The sequence below is a fragment of the Salvia splendens genome, chromosome 2 (genome assembly GCF_004379255.2).
Source record: "Salvia splendens isolate huo1 chromosome 2, SspV2, whole genome shotgun sequence".
Classification (NCBI taxonomy): Eukaryota; Viridiplantae; Streptophyta; class Magnoliopsida; order Lamiales; family Lamiaceae; genus Salvia; species Salvia splendens.
In genome coordinates, this window is record NC_056033.1 from 19,122,688 (window position 1) to 19,142,597 (window position 19,910).

General features: G+C 41.2%; 1 protein-coding gene across 1 annotated transcript; it reads right to left on the reverse strand.

Moving 5' to 3' along the window:
- Positions 1 to 11,869: 11,869 nt before the first annotated feature.
- On the reverse strand, positions 11,870 to 13,304 carry LOC121775457. The gene is made up of 2 exons (XM_042172540.1): positions 12,486 to 13,304; positions 11,870 to 12,409 (listed from the first exon to the last, which is right to left on the reverse strand). Exons 1-2 carry the CDS (start codon positions 13,302 to 13,304, stop codon positions 11,870 to 11,872), a joined length of 1,359 nt encoding a protein of 452 aa, XP_042028474.1.
- Between the last annotated feature and the right edge of the window lie 6,606 nt (positions 13,305 to 19,910).

Here is a 19,910-nt window from a genome sequence, read left to right on the forward strand (position 1 = left end):
TATTTTCCATATATAACTAGGATTCATCTAGGAATAAATATCCATATAAATCCATTAAATAAGAAAAAAATCTAATTAATCCATGATTTGATACAAAATCAAATCTTATATAATATATAAAATCCATAAAAGATGTATTCAAATCTTATTTCTATATTTATCTTGAATTATTTCTAAAATTGAATCCAAAGCAAAACCCTAATCAATTTTTGGAAAGCGAAGTCACGGAACGAGACAAAACGGCGTCACGCATAGGGAAACCCTAATCTTGCGTCTTCGTACTCCCACTTGAAATTTGCCGCTGCTCAGTTTCCGGCAGCCTGTGCTTCGCCGGCGCCGCTACTGTTGCTGCGTCGTCACTGTCGCGACATCGCCTTCGCAGCGGCTGTGACAACAGCTTCCTTCGAGCCCGAAAACTGCCCAAGAAAAGCTCCCACTCGAAAAGCTGTCCCCGCCAGAAACCTGCTGTCTCGCTGCCGTTGCTGTCCGTCGACGACACAGCTGTTGTCCGGCGCTGCTGTCCGAAGACGAAGCAGTTGCTGCCGGAGCTGCTGTCCGTCGCCAACTCTCTCGCTTCCGTCGACTGTCGAGTCTGGGGACTGCCCACGAAGGACTCCCACTCGACTCGCGAGTTCGCCCAGCTCGACGTCTCCGACGCTGCTGCGTCGACGTCGCTCTGCCGGTATCTCCGAGCAGCGCAATGAATGAATAAACGATTTGAAGAAGATGTATTCGACAATCGATACGAATTGATTTAATTTTAATCAAGTCTTGCAGTCAATGCATTGATTAATTATCTAGGAGAATCAAGTCTCCATTATCAATTCTCACGTGTACTAGTGTTTTCGAAGTATTCAAATTATAAAAATATAATAAGCAACCAAAACAAAAACGTTAATGCATTCCAGAAATTCACATAATATGAAATTAATCTACATAATCAGAGCAAAAAATTGGCTCTGATACCAATTGTTGGGGTTTGGAGCCCCTTGCACAGCGGAAAACTTGTACAAACAAATAAATCAGACATAGGATCTATTTGACCGATTATGAGATTAATCTATTCACATGTTAACACGGAATTGCATGCTAGAACGCAAATAATTCATGCTCATAGAATGTGAATCCTAAACATGAATTCTACGGTTTAGAGTTACCGATTTGATTCTCCAAAGAATCGTCGATTGCTCGCGCCTTCTCCACGATGATCTTCAATACTAGACCACGGATCTTCTGACTGGTGTCCCGAACTGTATCTCGCCATCAGGGTGGGCTGATCTTATCGAAACACTAGGACTAGAATAAAGAAGACAGAACTTTCACACGGAGGAGAGCCGAAAAACTCACGGAGGAGAATTTCACTAAAAAAATCGTCCCCCTCTTAATAATTAGAGTGGGCGAAATTTTTCCCACTAAAAAATTGTGTTTTCTGTCTCTTTTATTCTCCTATTTATATTAAGTTCATATTGGGCCCAGTCAGGGATCTATGGAAGGTTTTGAATATGGGCTCCCCCAATTAGCTTTTTACTAATTAAATTGAACCCACAATTTAATATAAGCTTATTTTGGAATATTACGAGCAGCCACTACAGACGTAATATTGACCTCCCCATCCAAATCCAAAATTACAAGTAATCCGGGTTTCCATTTAGTTTATTATTTATTTCCCACGCTTAAGATATAAATGTCCATTAATTAATTAAAGTCTGATATGAACTTAATTAATTAACATCTTATTAATTCCAAGAGTGGACTTAGCAAGAAACACGTATTTATTATTCATAGAGTAATAAAACTCCAACTGGCTAGTTTCCAAATAATAAAACCTTGTTCAAGCTCCTCTTGAGGACATTATCAAACGAGACTCTCCTCGCGCACGATTCAACATAATAGCAATTCTAGCACCGCTAGATAATGATCACCACTACCCAATATACCTGGATCGTTGGGTGACGAAAAACCCGCACCTTTGGTAAGTCAAAGTAGTAGATACTCAATACCGTATGCTCAATGCTAACGTATGTAGATTAAGAAATAGATATTTATCAAGACCTCATCTTTCAGTAGATAGCATAAAGCATTGCATAGAACCGACTGTAGTTACCTTAAAGTGGACGACGCCCACAACCAGTCTACTAAGCAAAAGACTTAGGCTTTGTTTACTTCTTATGCATTTAAATGTTTAAAAAACATCTTATAAACGCACAAGCAAACACAATATAATAATATACTGATTCTATTCGTGCGAAATACTCGAATAATACTGAATCGGGTCAAAAGTGGATTGTAGAGTTTTTCCGTACACAAGCAAGATTCTATTCGTGCGAACTCGCTCGAAACATGCTTTTCAGTATACTAAACCTAACACAAACACATATAAATCATCGATACCATCACTTCAGCCCATAATTGTCGACCCACTTATCAAAGTTGAACTTTGGCGGCCTCTCTCTCCAATGCCTGGTAGCTTGCGTTTGGTTGATGCCACCTCTGGAGTTATGTGCACAAGTAAGAAGAGTCTTTGCAAACTTTATTCGGAACATCTTCAAGCTCTTTGTCCCCTTGGTGTTGAATCCACACTCCCATTCTTTCTCCCTTTAGCCAAAGTAGGTCTCCATATGCCGCATGACATAGACCCCCGTCTCCATGGTGCAGATGTTGTTCCTCTAGGGCATTGTCACGACATGTGTACTACATTTTCGCACCTGAGCTGCCATTTTTGGAACCATGCACTTCGTCATTGCATCTGTCAAGAACTTTTTCTACAGCAAATAAATAAAAAAGTGTAAGAACTCAATATAATGTACAGTTTGTTGAATATAATGCAACGTAACTGAAGACCCACAATACGTACCAGAATGGAGGGTGTCTTCCCATACTTTGCACTGAAAGAGCCGTGGGGTTCAGCCAAACTATGGTATATGATATTCATTTTTCCATCAGGCAGATCGAAACAGACCACGTACTGTTGGCTCATACCCCAAATTGGGAAAAGGACTGCACAATGAAAGGTACATTACATGACACAATATTTTGTACATTATTAGTGACTATCAGATACATTATGTCACGACCGCCCATACCAGGGGTATCACAAACGCGGCGATCGTGACCGACATGCATGGACAACAGTTTAAAAGAACAGCTTAAGACTTAAAGAAAGAAAACAACTTAGTTTAAAGAAGTTTAAGGTCATTTTTTTTAAAAAGACGTAAAGAAACATACTTTTAGAAAGGGCACCGGAAAAATTTGACTTAAGAGATACAACTATATATAAAAAAAACTAAGGTCTTAAGACATAATTTAAAACATAGCAGCGGATAAATAAAGTTCAGGGAGAGTCAAGGATCACGCCTATGTATGACGACAAAACGTATCCTAGGGTCTTTAGCCAGCTCAACATCCACCGCAACATCCCGCTCAACCTGCACATAAGAAAAAAAATGACCTTAAACTTCTTTAAACTAAGTTGTTTTCTTTCTTTAAGTCTTAAGTTGTTCTTTTAAACTGTTGTCCATGCATGTCGGTCACGATCGCCGCGTTTGTGATACCCCTGGTATGGGCGATCGTGACAGAGTGGTATCAAAGCTTAGTGTTGCGCTCTGGTCTGAGAGTCTTCTTTTATCTTAAGTCTAGATTAGTGAACCCTTATTGACTAGTAGTGTCATGAAGGCTCAACATCCACAGCATCACGCTCAACCAATGAAAGTGAGGTATGTTTTATTTGTTGAAAGCATGTATTATGTGTGTGAATATGACGTTGTGATAGTATGATTATGTGGAGACATGAGCATGATTGGCATGATGACTTAAATATGTGCTATGTTTTTTAATCATGTTTCAATACTTAAATCTTTTCGTACTATGTTGAGCATGTTTTGGTCGTGTTAGGTTTTAAACGTCTTTTTACATTATTGTCTGAAAATGATGTCTTTCACGTGAGTTAGACTACATGTTTTTCTTAGAAGTTGATTGGGTTTTAAATAACTATTTTCTCCGCTCCTTCTTTTAAAAGTGTTTATCATATGTTGTTTTATTTAATAGCAAAGTTATAACTTTAAGCTTCTTTAAAACACAAAGAAAATGTTTTCTTCATCCTTTAAGTTAATTAAGTTTTCAATAAAAGTCTACCTTTGCATGTTTGGTCGCGATCGTCGTATTTGTAGCAACCCTAGTATGGGCGGTCGTGACACATTATTATAATATCACTCACCATGTCATATGTCTCCCATTGAAAGCTACCCGTTCCAAGCGCTTCCTCGAATAGTAGAGTCCATAACGACTCGAACTGCCGTTGTTCTGTCCATTCAGGAGGTGTGTCGACCATGGTGTGTTTCTAGAGTTTATTTGGCTAACTTGTTAATTATTTGTAATTACAACAGTAATTTGTAAATGATAGTAATCACTATTGGTAAACAGGGGATATAACGCAAGGAAGCACCAATCAAATGCATAAACTTAGATAATTACACAAAAACAATACTTACGGCGAAACAAAAGTGTGGCAAGCTGAATAATGAGTTTGAATAGCTATAATATACTGGTCGAAGAGCGTTAGTTCAAAATTTTGAAGGCTTAATAAAAAAAATATGTACTGCAGAGACGCTTAGGGCATGAATAACCCCGTCCCCAAGTCCCCTCCATGTCATCATTCCTCTACAGTTGCGGCCCAGGCCCCAACTCATCTAACCCTGCAGGCCGCAACTAATAAATGACACTATTCACAACTCCAACATATTTAACTCGTAAACGTAATTCGTTCAACAATTGAAATCGGGAAAATGCATTGTTCATTAGAAAATTAACATTACATTACTAGACGAAGCAAATTTAAAATACTACAAACCTGGGCCACGACTACTACTTCTTCATTTGGGCACGAAGGTAGGCGATCATCTCACGGTGCAACTCGAGCTCGTCGTCCGACATCTTCGACGTATCCCTCGCTGTCAACTCCGTCAGCTGGCTCATCCGCCATGTAATATTCATCTCCGATAAAGTGTCGGACATCTTATCCAGAGACGGATTGATTGGCTGTGGCACCATGGCGGAGTTGCCTGCAGTTGCCTTCCCCTTTGCTTTCCTCTTTGCCGCCTTTGTTCCCATCGGGCGGCTCTGAATGCTAGGAGAGGAGCCGAAGATGTCGTCGTCCGTCACGTTGAGGTCGATCGCCGGACCTCCATCGCTCGAAGAGTAGTTTCCGGAGGCGGAAACTTTGGTTCTCTTCGCCGCCCCAGTTGTCGTCGGCTCGGCACCGCTCGTGTACTTCTGGCTCTTCTCGACGAGGTCCGTCTCGCTGTGCCCCCTCGGCCACATCCGGACTACGTTGGCCCACTTTCCGTTCCACTTGCTCATATCCGCCTGGACTCGGCCCCAATGCTTGCGCAGCTTCACGTAGCTACGCTCGATCGACCCTTTAGGACGACCAGCGTTATACTTCTGAGCAATCCGCTCCCAGAAAGCCTTGCTGGTCTGCTGGTTGCCGATGTTAGGATCCTCGGCGACGTCGATGTAGTTCCTCGCAAGCCACATTGTCTCTTGCGGACCGCACTTCTTCGGCCCATCCTCCTCACCGACCTTCTCCTTGCCACGCTCTTGAGCGGGCTCCATCTAGCTGATCTCGAATTCATCGGTGTTGACTGGCGATGTTACATCAACGTTGCTACCAACTCCTGGACTAGGCTGTGGCTGCGATCGTTGCGACCCCGGTATGTACCAATTGTTCGAGTTAACGAACTCCTCCATCTCACGTTCATCGCTGTTGAACCAATCCATTTACGTCGAAATAAAGGGTATAATATAGATTGAAATGGAATGCACGTAAGATTGATGCACAAATGGAATGCTCGTATTTATAGACACAAAATCAAAAAAAAATTAAATAAGTAAATTGGACTTGCGGCCCGGCCCGAGAGCGTGTAACACTGGGCCGGGACTCGCGGAGGCCGCCCGTCCCCCGAATAACGTAGTCCCAGGCCGAGATCGCGGCACGGGGACCGGCCCAGGCCGTGCCGCCTCCTCCTCCAACGCACGGGACGGGCAAGGACTCGCGATTTGCGGCCCGGCCCCAAGCGTTATTCATGCTCTTAAGAATGTGTCCGTTGCGGAGCCTAGCGTTTGAAATTTGGCGAGGAGAAAATTAGCTGCTGTAAAGGGCAAGAGCCAGAAATTGACCGTTAATATTCAATTTGCTGAGAGCATCCACAACCGTGCTCTTGCCAACGAATAGGGTTGTGGGCCCGACCCCACTTTTTCTGCCTGCTCTTAGGCAATAGCACAACACCCAGAGTCGTGCTCTTCCGCAAGGACGAGCACAAGGGTCCCACTATTCCATTATTCAATTTAAATAAAAAATTTCCACAAAATTAAAATACATTAAACATACCCGGAATAATATTACAAAATACATTAAAAATTAAATATTACATAATTAAAATCCTAAAAAATAAAAATTACATAATTAAAATCTTAAAAATTAAAAATTACATAATTAAAATCTTAAAAATTAAAATTTTCATAATTAAACTCCTAAAAATTAAAAATTACATAATTAAATTCGTAAAATTAAAAAAACCCACTACTCGTTGCCGAATTTCGCCCACATGTGTTTGATTAGGTCTTCTTGTAGCTCAACGTGGGTTCGGGTATCGCGCATTGTGTGTCTTGTTTCGATCCTCTCACCCACCGTCGTATGCACACCTCGGCGTGGGGGAGACCTCGCGGTTGAGCTTCCGGCTTCATCCTCGTCGTAGAAGCTAGCCGCCCTCGGTCCTTCGTCGGCTATAATCATGTTGTGTAAGATAATACACGTGTACATGATGTCGGCGATATTATTCACGTACCACAGCCGAGCCAGGGCCTTCACAATGTTGAATCGGGCTTGAAGGACCCCAAAGGCTCTTTCGACGTCTTTCCGAGCGGACTCTTGACGCTGCATAAAAAGAACATGTCTCGGGTCTTGCGTGTTGCTGAGCGTCTTCACGAAAGTCGACCACCTTGGGTAGATACCATCGGCGAGATTGTAACCCATGTGGTATGTATTTCCGTTGACGGTGAAGTCGATGACCGTGTGATACACCATTCAACACATCATTGAAGAGGGGTGAAGAATAGAGCACGTTCAAGTCGTTGTTGGATCCGGCAATGCCGAAATATGAATCAAATCCATAGGCGGTAGTCGGCGACCGCTTCAAGGATAAGTGTTGGGCCGCCGCCTTTGTGGCCGCTTAAGTGTTGCCCCCTCCAAGCAGTCGAGCAATTCTTCCACCTCCAATGCATGCAGTCAATGCTGCCAAGCATTCCGGGAAAGCCATGGACTGATTCGTGAAGATGAAGCAACCGTTGGCAATCATCGGTGGTGGGTGCCCGAAGGAACTCATCACCCAAAGCTGTACGAACGCCCTCGCAAAATTTTTTAAGACAAATGATTCTAGTGGATTCACCGACATGCAAATACTCGTCGAAGAGGTCGTCCGTTTGCCCAGTAGCGAGTTGTCGGACGGCACACATACACTTCTGCAACGCCGAGATACTTTGTCGACCGACTGCATCTGGACCTGTTTGGAAGAATTCAACACGGGCGGACAATGTGTTGACAATACGCATAAACAAGCGCTTTAACATGTGAAAACGGCGCCTGAAGTAATCTTCCGGAAACCGCGGCGGGTTGGCAAAATAGTCGGCAACGAGCCTTTCGTGGGCTTCCTCCCGGTCACGATGGATGTAGCAGCGAGTTGATCTAGTTGGTTGAGGAGGAGAGGCGGGGGTATTCGCTGCGACATATGCTTCATAAGCGGCACGATGTTGTTCGTAGTATTCTTGTTCTTCGCGCTCCGCTTCCGTAATAAGATGGGTGAAATCCATTTGAGGTTTTTAGTGAGAGATGAAGGTGTAGATAAGTTGTATGAAATATATGAATGAGAGATGAATGAGAGATGATTTGATGTGAAAAATGGATGATGAATGTGTGTATTTATAGATGATTTTGGGGAAAAATAAAAAAAATTACAGAAAAATGGGAAAAAACGGCCATTTTTTTGGGATTGGGAAAATATTTTTTTTTGGTATTATTTTCGATTTTTAAAAAAAATATAAAAAAAATGATTTTCCAACGGATAGTTGGCCAATCAGACTCTGCCACGTCGCCTGTTCGCTGGCACGGACGTGCTCAATGCATCGCCGTGCCAGCCGCGCGAACGCAGCGGAGGACAGCTTCTCCGTGTCGCTGGCACGGTCGGACGGACGCGACGGTGCTCACCGTTGCAGATGCTCTGACATTATAGATTTTTAAAATTTTTAGAAAATAGAGAATTCAAATATGGAAGCATTATTAGTGAAGAATGAAGTTTGCATCATTAAAAAGAAATGTTACCAAATATGGAAGTGACTAATTTTGGGATATACCAAAAATAGCAAAAGTGAACTATTTCTCATGGACGGGGTGTATTCGATATCCAAACGGGATTTTGGCTTTTTTTCACATTATTTATCAGCATATTTATGATACTCTATCAGTCCTATGTCGCTTGAGGTTATTCTTTTCAGGCACTGAAGTTAAGAAAATTAAATGTAGTGGATTAAATTGATATAGGACGATTTAAGAGAGAAAAATAAAGTAGGAGAGGGAAAATTGAATAAAGTAGGATTGAGAATAAAGTAAGTGAGATTAGAATTTTTTTGCCATAAACTGAAATAAATAAAGTAATTTCAGATAACTTAAAATGGAATACAACTCAAATAACTTGGAATAGTAATATATTTATAATACTAACATATATTATCGTGTTAATATGTCTATTTCCTATGAATGTGCATAAACTTGTTCAAAAATTACATATAAAATTTTTGTGAGAAGTAATACGACTCAACATGGTGGGACCTAATAAAATCATTCTATATAACTTCATATACATAGATATTAGATTGTTATAAAATAAACTCAACATGGTGGTCTCATAAATTAGACTAGACCTAATAAAATCATTATTAGATTGTTATAAAATAAAATAAATAAGATACTAGATATAATTAATGTAGTGCGATATTTGTACGATTAAAGGTCCATTTTGGTCCTTAACATATTGCGATTTTTTTATTTTGGTCCAAAATATTATCTTTTGAATTATTCGGTCCCTCACAAATAAAAACGAGTCACATTTGGTCCATTTTGGACGGTTCCGTCAAAAATTTGACGGTCAACGCCAATTAACTTAATTTTGACTAGATTAACAATTTTAACACAATAATGTATTCTACCTATTTGGTCCTAAACATATTGTCTTTGTTCATCCATCATGTCATCCCCTCCATCCCCAAAAAAGGTCCCAATCCACAGTGACGTCCGGCAGCAAGACTGGGGAAGTGGGTGGCGGAGATCCGCGAGCCGCAAAAGCAAACGTGGCACTGGCTCAACTCCTTTTCCACTGCCGAGTATGCAGCCCGCCCCTACAACCTTGTCGCCTACGAATCTGACGTGGTGGCGGCATTTGTGGAATGAATTGATGGAATTCGGCGACGGCTTGGGTTTGTTAGAGACTAGGAAAGAAGTCGGCGTCAGAGGTGGCGGCTGTGAGGGCGAGGTCAGCGACAACAGGTATGGCGGAGGGGGTAAAGGGGAAAGATGATGTTAGCCTCTAGGGCTCGCTGCCTCCCTCCCTCGGAAAGCTCACATCTCTCCAAACTTTGGAGGTCCAAAACAACCAGCTCTCCGGCGCCCTCCCGAGTCTCGCCGGGCTGAACTCGCTGAAAACGCTCTCCGTCAACAACAACAAGTTCACCTCCGTCCCTCCCGACTTCTTCGACGGTATGACCTCTCTGTAAGAGGTCTCCATGGATTACAATCACTTAGCTTTGGGTTAATTAGATATTAGACATTAATAAAATATATTTATTAACTTAATCCGGTCAAAATGTAATTAAAATTCGTTGACCGTCAAATTTTTGACAGAACCGTCCAAAATGGACCAAATGTGACCCGTCAAATTCAAAAGATAATGTTTTGGACCAAAATAAAAAAAATAGCAATATGTTAAGGACTAAAATGAGCCTTTAGTCTATTTGTATGTGTCAAACATTGACATTATGAATATAGACCTAGACATTAATTGTAGTACTATGACTTTGGAAATTAAATTTGAATTTGGTGAATGTTCAAGTAGAAGGACACAATAGGATCCTTAAAGAGTTGTCTTAAATTCTGACTAATTATGTCTTGCCTTATTCTGTCGTCTACAAAAGTCGCAGAGTGCAATCAATCAGAATAATATTGTTGGGATGAATTTGAAATTCAAAATCTACTAGTCTACTAGTTACTCCCTCCGTCCGGCAGTAGGAGTCCCGTTTTTCCATTTCGGGACGTCCGCGAATAGGAGTCTCGGTTCGCTTACCATATTTGGAAATACAAATTAAATATACAATCCACCCCACAAACCCAACACTTGTCGCATTTCTCTCACTTTCACTCTCATTTTCACTCTCTTTATCCTCTCACTCTCTCCATCATCTCACTTCGTCGAACCCTAATCGCCGCCGACCCCTCCTCCTCAAAACCTAATCGGCACCGCCTAGATCTGTGAAATGGACTCCGATTCTGAACCAGTTTCTCCAATCTCTCTCTCGGAGACCCCTAACCCCCTTCCATTTCCTCCTCCTCAAACCCTAATCGGTGCCGCCTCGCCTCACTCCCAGGAATGGGTATTCGACCCCTCAGAGGCGTCGATTCTGACCCCAATCGCGACCCACTACTCTCCAATTCCAACATATTCTTGGAAGAACACCGCCTACATGTATGCAACTGTAGTTCCTGAGACGCCGATGGGAGAAGACCTACTCCCTGAAACTCTGGTGATTGTGTCGCCTGAGTTTGATTGCACCACCACTGTTGTCCCTGAGACGCTGATGGACAAATCCCTACTCCCTGAAACTTCGGTCACTGAGTTTGAGTGGGAATCTCCTTTTGTCCCTCAAACGCCGCTGGTCAGGCGACCGAGAAAACGCCCGATTGAGGAGGAGGAATGGTTCAAGGAAATGTTGGTGATACTCTTGCCAGGCATGAAGGATCTACTCTAAATCTGTGAGTCTTTCTTTCAATTTTACCTTGGAACCACCCCCTACATTCATAGGGTTTGGAGGTTCATAGGGTTGGCGATTTATGGGATTCCGAGGGGGTTGGGGATATCTGGCTCTATGATGAAGGGTATAGCCACCCCCAATGTTGGGTTAGGAGGCTGCTCTCTGATTAATTCTTTGTGAGGAGTATTGGTTGTTGGTTTTGTCCCTGTATTGGTTAGTTTAGCCACCCCCAATGTTGGGTTTGGAGGTTGATTATAAAATGTCCTATGATGATATTTTGCTGAGGATAATTGGGGTTCCTTGATTGGTTACTGCATTCTGCTATGTTTTGTATTGATGTTTTGATTGGTTCTGATGATGTTGCTATTGTGTTGGTGGTGCTTGGTTTGTCTCTGCCTTGTGTTAATTTGAGTTCAGCCACCCCTTTAGAGGTTTGGAGGCTGATTATAAACTGCCCTATGATGATATTTTGCTGAGGGTAATTGGGGTTCCTTGATTGGTTAAATTATTCTGCTATGTTGGGGATTGATGTTCTGATTGGTTCTGCTATGTTGGGGATAGATGTTCTGATTGGTTCTGATGATGTTGCTATTGTGTAGGTGGTGCTTGGTTTGTCTCTGCCTTGTGTTAATTTGAGTTCAGCCACCCCTTTAGAGGTTTGGAGGCTGAGTATAGACTTCACTACATATGTGTATTAGTACATGTTCTTTGCACTAGTTCTACATACAAAACACAAAATACCAGACCTTACTGACCAAAAACATGAAGGTCTTACTACCAAAACACTTCTACTATCTATCTAGAAGCCAAAAGCAGTAGCCAAAGCCCTAATGTCATATCCACAACCAACATTGTTCTCTGGTTGTTGTAAGTACTCCAACACATCTCTCACAAGATCCTCATCTACATCCAGTGCATTGGGCAGTCCCACAGTTCTTTCCAACCTGTCCTTGTTAATGTGAGGGACCTTGTAATTGTTCCCACCCCTAAATACCATGATCTCTGTGAGGCAAGCTTGCAATGAGAGGAATACTTTGTTTAGGGTTTGTGGTGACAGCTCTGCATTAGAGCTACACACATTCTCCAACAATGTGTCAACATTATTGCATGGTTTCTCATGCCGCAGTGTCTGAATGGCCCTGAAAAACCCTAGGTCTAAAATATTGGTGTTAGGTGAATTGGGTGGTTGACAAATCAGATGGATTTTAAATCCATCTGATTTGGCAACAACCTCAAATTCAGCATCCACACCATTTATGTGGGGTGTGGCATTGTCTTGCTGGATATAGATCTCTTTGCTTGCCCACTCATGCCACTTGGCCTTAATTGCTGGTACAATCTGTAAAGTTCACAAAAAAACCTAAATGATGATGTTTGTAAACATTATGATCTGATAGGTTGGGAAAATAGCATACCTTGTTGATAATGCAGTCCCTCATCACACTCTTGTTGGCTGAAGGAATTGGTTTAGTCTCAAGTGTGCCTTTAGGCCTATTCTTGGATTTCCTTTGTGCTGCAACCAATTCAGTAAAAGGGAAAATACCCAACTTTCCATCAAATTTGGTTTGGCCATCCAAGCCAAACACAGGCCTACTTACAACATACATGAACGTCACTTTGGTGATGAACCTCTTTGACTTGCATGCCCTATATGGCTCAGCCTCATCAGGCAAGAGGTAATACATGTCTGATGACTTGGTCATATAGAACCATTTTTCATCAATATGCACTACATTGTGCATGCTTTCAAACTGCACTCTACCTGCATTTATATTTGGTTGAAGTTTACTAAGGCACCACTTTAACCTAGCTAACTTATTTGCATCAGTTAAGGCAGGTTTGATAGCATTTGTATGTGGCCTTAATTTGGCCTCCTTAATCCACTGACCTAATGTGCATTTGCTAACAGACAATTTGTGGGCAATTTTTCTAATTGAAGACCTTTCAAGTGCGGATAAAGTTCTTACCTTTTCTTCCTCTAGAATTAACTTATCAGAATGATGATAGCCTTTAACCTTGCCTTCCATGATTGCAGGTTCCCCCCTTTGCATCAGCTGTTTTGCTTTGTTCCAAAGCCTATAAACTGTCTTCCTACTAATGCCGTACTCCTCTGCTGCCTCCATTACTGCGCCTCTTGTGAGCACTCCATCGATGCTGTGCTTCAGTAGGATTTGCACCACCAAGTTCTTCCTACAGCTGCTTAAGAACAGTGTTGTTCTTGACCCCTCCTCCATCCCAATGATGAACTTTTTCTGTTGGATTTTTTTGTTTTTTTGTGAGGTTGGTGGAGGTGTAAATGCAGCCTGTTAATGTATTTATAGGAGGCTACTTTATGAGGGAAATTTAAGTGCAAATTTGTGTTCAAAGTTCCCTCTAAAATGTTTAAGAGGGAAACTTTAATTTTTTTGGTCACCTCTTGTACTATGTGAACATATTTCGGTCAATTCAGGTATGGAAGGCAGTTTTGTGGATCAGTTGAAAATTGCCTATTTTATATACACATATTCCAGTTTTTTTTAAATTTAAATTAGGAATACTAAAATCCAATTAAATTTAAAATTAACACAAAAAATCTTTATTCCACACTCAAGTTATTAAAATTTGGTCATATAGATCTATTTTTATATTCAACCAACATTTTAAGTGGGACCCAAATTCCAATATCACACTACATTTATTACACACTCAAACTCTTTCTTAAAACCCGCGCCACTTGTGAATGAGACTCCTATTACCGGATGGAGGGAGTATATAATACGACTGGGAACCTGCAATAGATTGTTTTAAAATTTTAAGAGATATACTAATTTAATTCGAACTTTGGTCAAATTATTTTGTATGTTTTGAAAAATATTCATTCATGAATTTTATTTTTCTTAATTTTCTCATTGATACACAAAATGATACTCCATCTGTCAGCGAATAGGAGTCTCATTTAATTCCGTCACGGGTTTTAAGAAATATTAAGAAAAGTGAATGGAAGAAAGTTAATGGAATTGAGTTCCCACTTGTATATATTAGTTTAAAATGATGTGTGAGTTGAATGAGTTAGTGGAATGTGAGACCTCTTTACAATTTATGGTAATTATGAATCGAGACTCTTATTCGTGGATGGACAAAAATGAAAAAACGGGACTCCTTCATTTCGCGGACGGAGGGAGTATATTCTTGTGCTCAAACACCATTGTATTAATTTTTGCCTTAATATTACTCCATAAGACAACCAATGTTCCACCTAAGTATTTCTATTAATCCTATTCATCAAAATATTTTCCACAAAACACAAGCTAAAAATATGTTTTTACAAAATAAAATATTCTCCCTCCGTCCACTAAATAATGTCCAATTTTTGCGATTTTGAGATGTCTGTGATTTAAAGTCTCATTTGTTGTTTATCTAATTTAGGTAAAAGGACCCACCATTCACCTAACTAACTCATTTGCTTTACATTTACACACATTCTATAGTAAACCAATATATAAAAGTGGGATCTAATTTCCACTAATTCATTTCTCCATTTTTCTTCACAAAACAATTTTTTAAAACTCATGCCGAGTCAAAATGGGACTACAAATGGCGGACAGAGGGAGTATCCGATCCCCAATTGGAAAACTATCAAAGAAAAATCTTCGCCCAAAATCTCTGAAGAAGTAAACGACAACTCCACCAAAATCTGATTCGTACAATTGTGAGCTGGTTTGATTATGTTTTTAATTCTGTTTCATGGGGATTAGGTTCCTCATTGATATCAAAATCAAGAAATGAACTAGTTCTTCAACAGCTCATGGCATTTTCTGCAAGACAGATCCAACAAATCCAGTTTGCGCCTACGCCTGAACCCTAACTCGGAGCTCCTCCGCCGCCCGTCATAAGCTTCCTCGTCGTCCCCCTCCACACCATTGCCACCGACAGCAACCCCACAGGAGGCAATCTCCTAAAAACTTCCCACAAAGCCTAATAGGGGTAAAGCCAATCGTGACCTGGAACAACACTCAAAACACCAGCAACAACACAACAATAGGAACACGAGAAAATAGGGGAATTGGTTGTATTGCCAAAAGGAACTTAGAGAAAAACCACAATGGAATAGGAATTGCTGAAATGATAAAATGCGATATCTAATATCAGTCCCGTAGGCTACAGGACACCACACAATCAACGAATAACAAATGTTTGTCCCCTCCTTTTATAATATCATCTGCCATTAGCTCCCTTCTCGTTTGTTAATAACGACCTAACGTTCGTCACCCCCTCACGCCCCACACTCTCTCACATTCTGACTCGGATATTCTCACGCCTTTATTTCATGGCTGCTAGTTCATAGCTACGGATAGGATGCATGCACATACACGTCCCCTTCGGTCATGCATGCATCAAATCCCACCCGACCCGTCCAGATGCGGATATTCATCCATCTCTAACTCATCCTCTCCCTCGTCCAAATCATCTGCGGACTTCGGGGCAAATGTGACATCATTGCGAGCTCATTGATTGATTCTGCTAAAGAGTGGTTTAAATGTCTACCCACGGAGCAAGTCTCCACGTGGAAGGATATAATGGTTGCCTTCCTCGACAAGTACTATCCGCGGCACAATCTTAAAGCTCAAAAGCTAGATGTTCCAGTACATGCAAGGCCACGACGAGCTCCTCTACGAGGCGGTCTCTCGTTTCAAAGGCCTCCTCCGCAAGTACCCCAACCACGGTTTCACCGTGGACCAGCAGGTAGGAATCCTCTATAATGGGTTTAATGAAAAACTTTGTGCTATGTTGGATTCAGGGGCCAATGGAGGATTTTTGTAGAAGAGCAGACCGGATGCCATGGCAGTCATAGATGAATTCGCCACCAACAGCAGGGGGTGGTCAAAAGAAAGGCATAACTCAAGGACAGTAGCAGCCATTGAAGAGGCATAAGAGAGCTCATTTGCAAAGGAATTGGCCGAGCTTAGAGTTCGGGTTGATCAAATGGACACATTGAGAAGAGAGGATCCGGCTCCACCGACCTCCATCATTGCGATCACCAAACCCGACGCTCATCCCGCTCCTATTGAGGACGTCAACTATGTTCAACAAGGAGGCGGTCCCAATAGACCATACAACAACAATTATTGCTCTAACCAGGGGGTGATAATTTCAATAATTATAATGGGAACCGTCCTCATCCAATTCTTTCATATTTTAACAATAATTTTTTTGCAACCCCACAGGATTTAATGTAAGCAAAGGTGGAATAGTTGAACCAATCAAGAAGGAGGAGAAGTACGACCAATGGATCATGAAGATTTTGGAAGTGTTAGTACAAGATAAGAAGACCAATGACACCAAGATAGGAGTTGTTGAACCAAGGTTGAACAACCTCGAGGCTGGAATCAACACAATTGCCACCGCCATCTCGAACATAAAGACCCAAATGGACCACGTCCAACAAAAGATTGAGGAAGACGAAGGCAAAGGCAGCAGCACGAGTGGCCGGCATAAACAAGAAGTGGGTCGCGAAGCAGAAAAAGGATGAAGGCAGTGAAGGGGTTGGCAGCGGAAGCATGCATCAAATTGATCAAATAATAATTCTAATCTATTTAGCAGATTATTAAGCCAAATTCTATTCGCGCAATTATCTCATGTATCAGGCTCATAACTTGAATTAAATCATGCTTTAGCGTAATTGAAACCTAAAACATGCTTTCTATGGATTAGCCAATGTACCTTGAGGATTCTCCAAAGAATCGAAGATAGCTAGTGCCTTCTCCACGTGAAGATCTTGAGTACTAAACCACGGATCTTCTGACTGCTTCTTGGACTGTATGCTGATATCAGTGTGGGATGATCTCACAAGAATACTAGGACTTAAATAAAAAAGACACAAATTCTAGCTCACGGAGGAGAGCAGATGAGAAAAATCGTCCCATATGAAGAATAGGAGGGGGACGAAAACTTCAGACAAAATTAAGTGTAATTTCTGTCTCCTTTATTATCCTATTTATATTAAGTCACATATTGGGCCCAGTCAGGGATCTATGAAAGGTTTTGGATATGACCTCCCCAATTAGCTTTTTACTAATTAAATTGAACCCACAATTTAATACAAGCTTGTATTGGAATATTACGAGCAGCCACTACAGAAGTAATATTGCACTGCCCATCCAAATCCGAAATTATAAGTAATCCTGGTTTCCATTTGTTTGTCGTTCATTTCCCGCGCTTAAGATAGAAACACCCATTAATTAATTAGTGTCTGCTATGAACTTAATTAATTAACATATTAATTCAAAGAGTGAACTTAGCAAGAAACGCTTATTTATTATTCATACAGTAAACAGACTTCAACTAGCTAGGTTCTGAATAATAAAGCCTTGTTTCGAGCTCCCCTTGAGGACGTTATCAAACGAGACTCACATCGCGCACAATTCAATATAATAGCAATCCTAGCGAGGCTAGATATTAATCACCACTACCCAATATACCAGGATTATTGGGCTGCGAATAACCCGCACCATTTGGTAAGTCAAAGTAGTGCATAATCAATACCGTATGTTCAATGCTAACATACACTGATTAAGAAATAAATAATTTATCAAGATCTCGTCTTTCAGTAGATAGCATAAAGACTTGTCTCGCTGTTAGATCCAATTCAGTGCTCTACCACACCAATGTCATTTTATTTCAGTAAGGCTTAGAAATATGCGGACTGACATTGCAACCTTTCACGATAGGTAGTGTAGGCATATCTGGGTTGTGAAATTCTGAAGTGTCGCAGAGTTTGTTATGTGTTTTTGTTTGTTGTGAAAATACAATGCTAGGTCGAGACACCAAGTCCTATGAATCCACTAGATCACTTGGTCTAGGAACTCAATGCAACAAGGAATACTCTATCGTTGTACATACAAACTCCCCTTCAAAGATCCCTCAACCCGAATACTATGGATTAATATAGAGAAGCAGGGGTCGATCCCACGTAGATGGATACGTAAGAAAGCATTTAGAGACTCTTGACTAAGGTGGCTGCTGCCACGCAAACAGGGTTGAGGTATAACTACTACTAGACCTAGGCAGGAAATATAAACGCTAGACATAGAAAGCTGTAAAAATGCTGAGATCAAACATCATTAAGACTTCGGTGTATTAAGCTTACTTCCTAGACCGTGTAAACGACTACCTAATTTAGCTAGACAGGAAACAACTAACAGTGGGGACCATGACCCAGAAATAGCAAGTACGGCAGAAAAGCTGCAAATAACTGACTGAGAAAATAACTAACTACGACATGCTTTTCTTCAACGGATTTAAACACGAAGATGAAGTAAACAGAGCACATACCCAGATTCGAACAGAATGTAAAAGTTTGGTCGTCGGAAACTTACGACAAATCGGAAACAACTCAGATCTACATATACTAGACGAAGCGAAATGAAAACACGAAGACTAGGCATCAAAATAAACCAACTCCGCTCAGATCTCACGTCGAACGCTTAATCCACTCCGGATCCAAGCAATCCGAAACCAACAACAACTAGATTCCACTCCATAACTTTCGATCTAACAGATCTACTCCGATCAACTCCAATTTCCAGCAATCGCACACAACTTAGCAACAACACCAAACTTAAATCTCCGATTCAACCACCAGCAAACTCCGATCACCCAGACTCAACCATTAACCTGCATAAGTTCAGAAAATAATTGCGAAACGCATCCAACACAGGCAAACTAACGCAAACTCCAGAAAATCTCGACAACCAAATCAGAAATCAACACCAACGTCATAATAGAAAATGAAACTTGCATTAAACACAGAAATATTCGGCGAAATCGGAAGGCCGAGCTTCAAACAGCGAAGCTCGATGAAATTTACGAAAGCAGTAGAGTGGAGCTTGTTTCTTCGCCCTCAACAGGACGGTGTTACAACCCAACAACAAATGTAAAGGTGAACCCAAGTGCGAAACCCCTGAATTTCCCTCTTAGAACCCAAGTGTATAGAAAAGTGAACTAGCTGCAGACTGTTAGTGAGGCCTCCACCGAGAAGGTCCCTCCAGAATGCATGCATCCTTCATTTTATAGACACGGACATAATCTTCTAGAACCTTCGTAGAAATCACCATTCTACCCTTCAGTTCTGAGATTTACTCCGTCTTGCAATTTCTTTCACAATGTTCACTTATTCGCCAGTTTCCTCGGACGTGTGATTGCCTCCTTCTTTTCCTGGACCTGGCAAATTTCTTCTATACACCTGGCTTAAAACATGTGTTAGACCCAGCAAATTTACGGATTTATCCCCTAGACCTATGCATGAAATTAGCCTTATCAAACTGCTCACACTTAAACCATGTTTGTCCTCAAGCATGAAAGACAAGAAAAAGGAATAAGGCGAATTTCAATGCACGGTTCCCAAGTACGACTCTACATACAAGACATTAACAAAGAACAGACTCCTAGACCTAGACAACTACAGACTCATAAAAGAAAACATCACACAAAGAGAAAAACAAAACACAACAGATAAACATGCACTAGTTTCAACTTTTAGGCGACTGTCCCCACAAGCTCAAGTTCTCTCCGATCGTTTACAGTCTTCAAATCCTCCCCCTTCCTTCTGCTACCTAAACGGTCCGTCAGTTTGTCAAGATAGCCTATTGATTTCCCAGTGGTTAGGTTCGCTCGATCACTCATTCCTCACCAGGGATGTTAGGATCAAAACGCTCCAAAGTTAAAGTTACACCACTGATGCGTCGGGTTATAAGAGTTTCTCCTTTCTATCGTCTCCCTTTTTTTCATTCCTGGGTCAGGTAATTTTTACTTCCTGCCCTTAGGTAATTAATCTTCTTTTTCCCTTTTTTTTTTCTATTTTC

Excerpts from the sequence above, each read along its gene's own strand:
- LOC121775457 (XM_042172540.1), bottom strand. The coding sequence starts at position 13,304 with ATGGAGGAGGGGTCAAGAACAACACTGTTCTTAAGCAGCTGTAGGAAG. Across the intron at positions 12,410-12,485 it reads GGGACTGCATTATCAACAAG|ATTGTACCAGCAATTAAGGC; the intron begins GTATGCTATTTT and ends TGAACTTTACAG.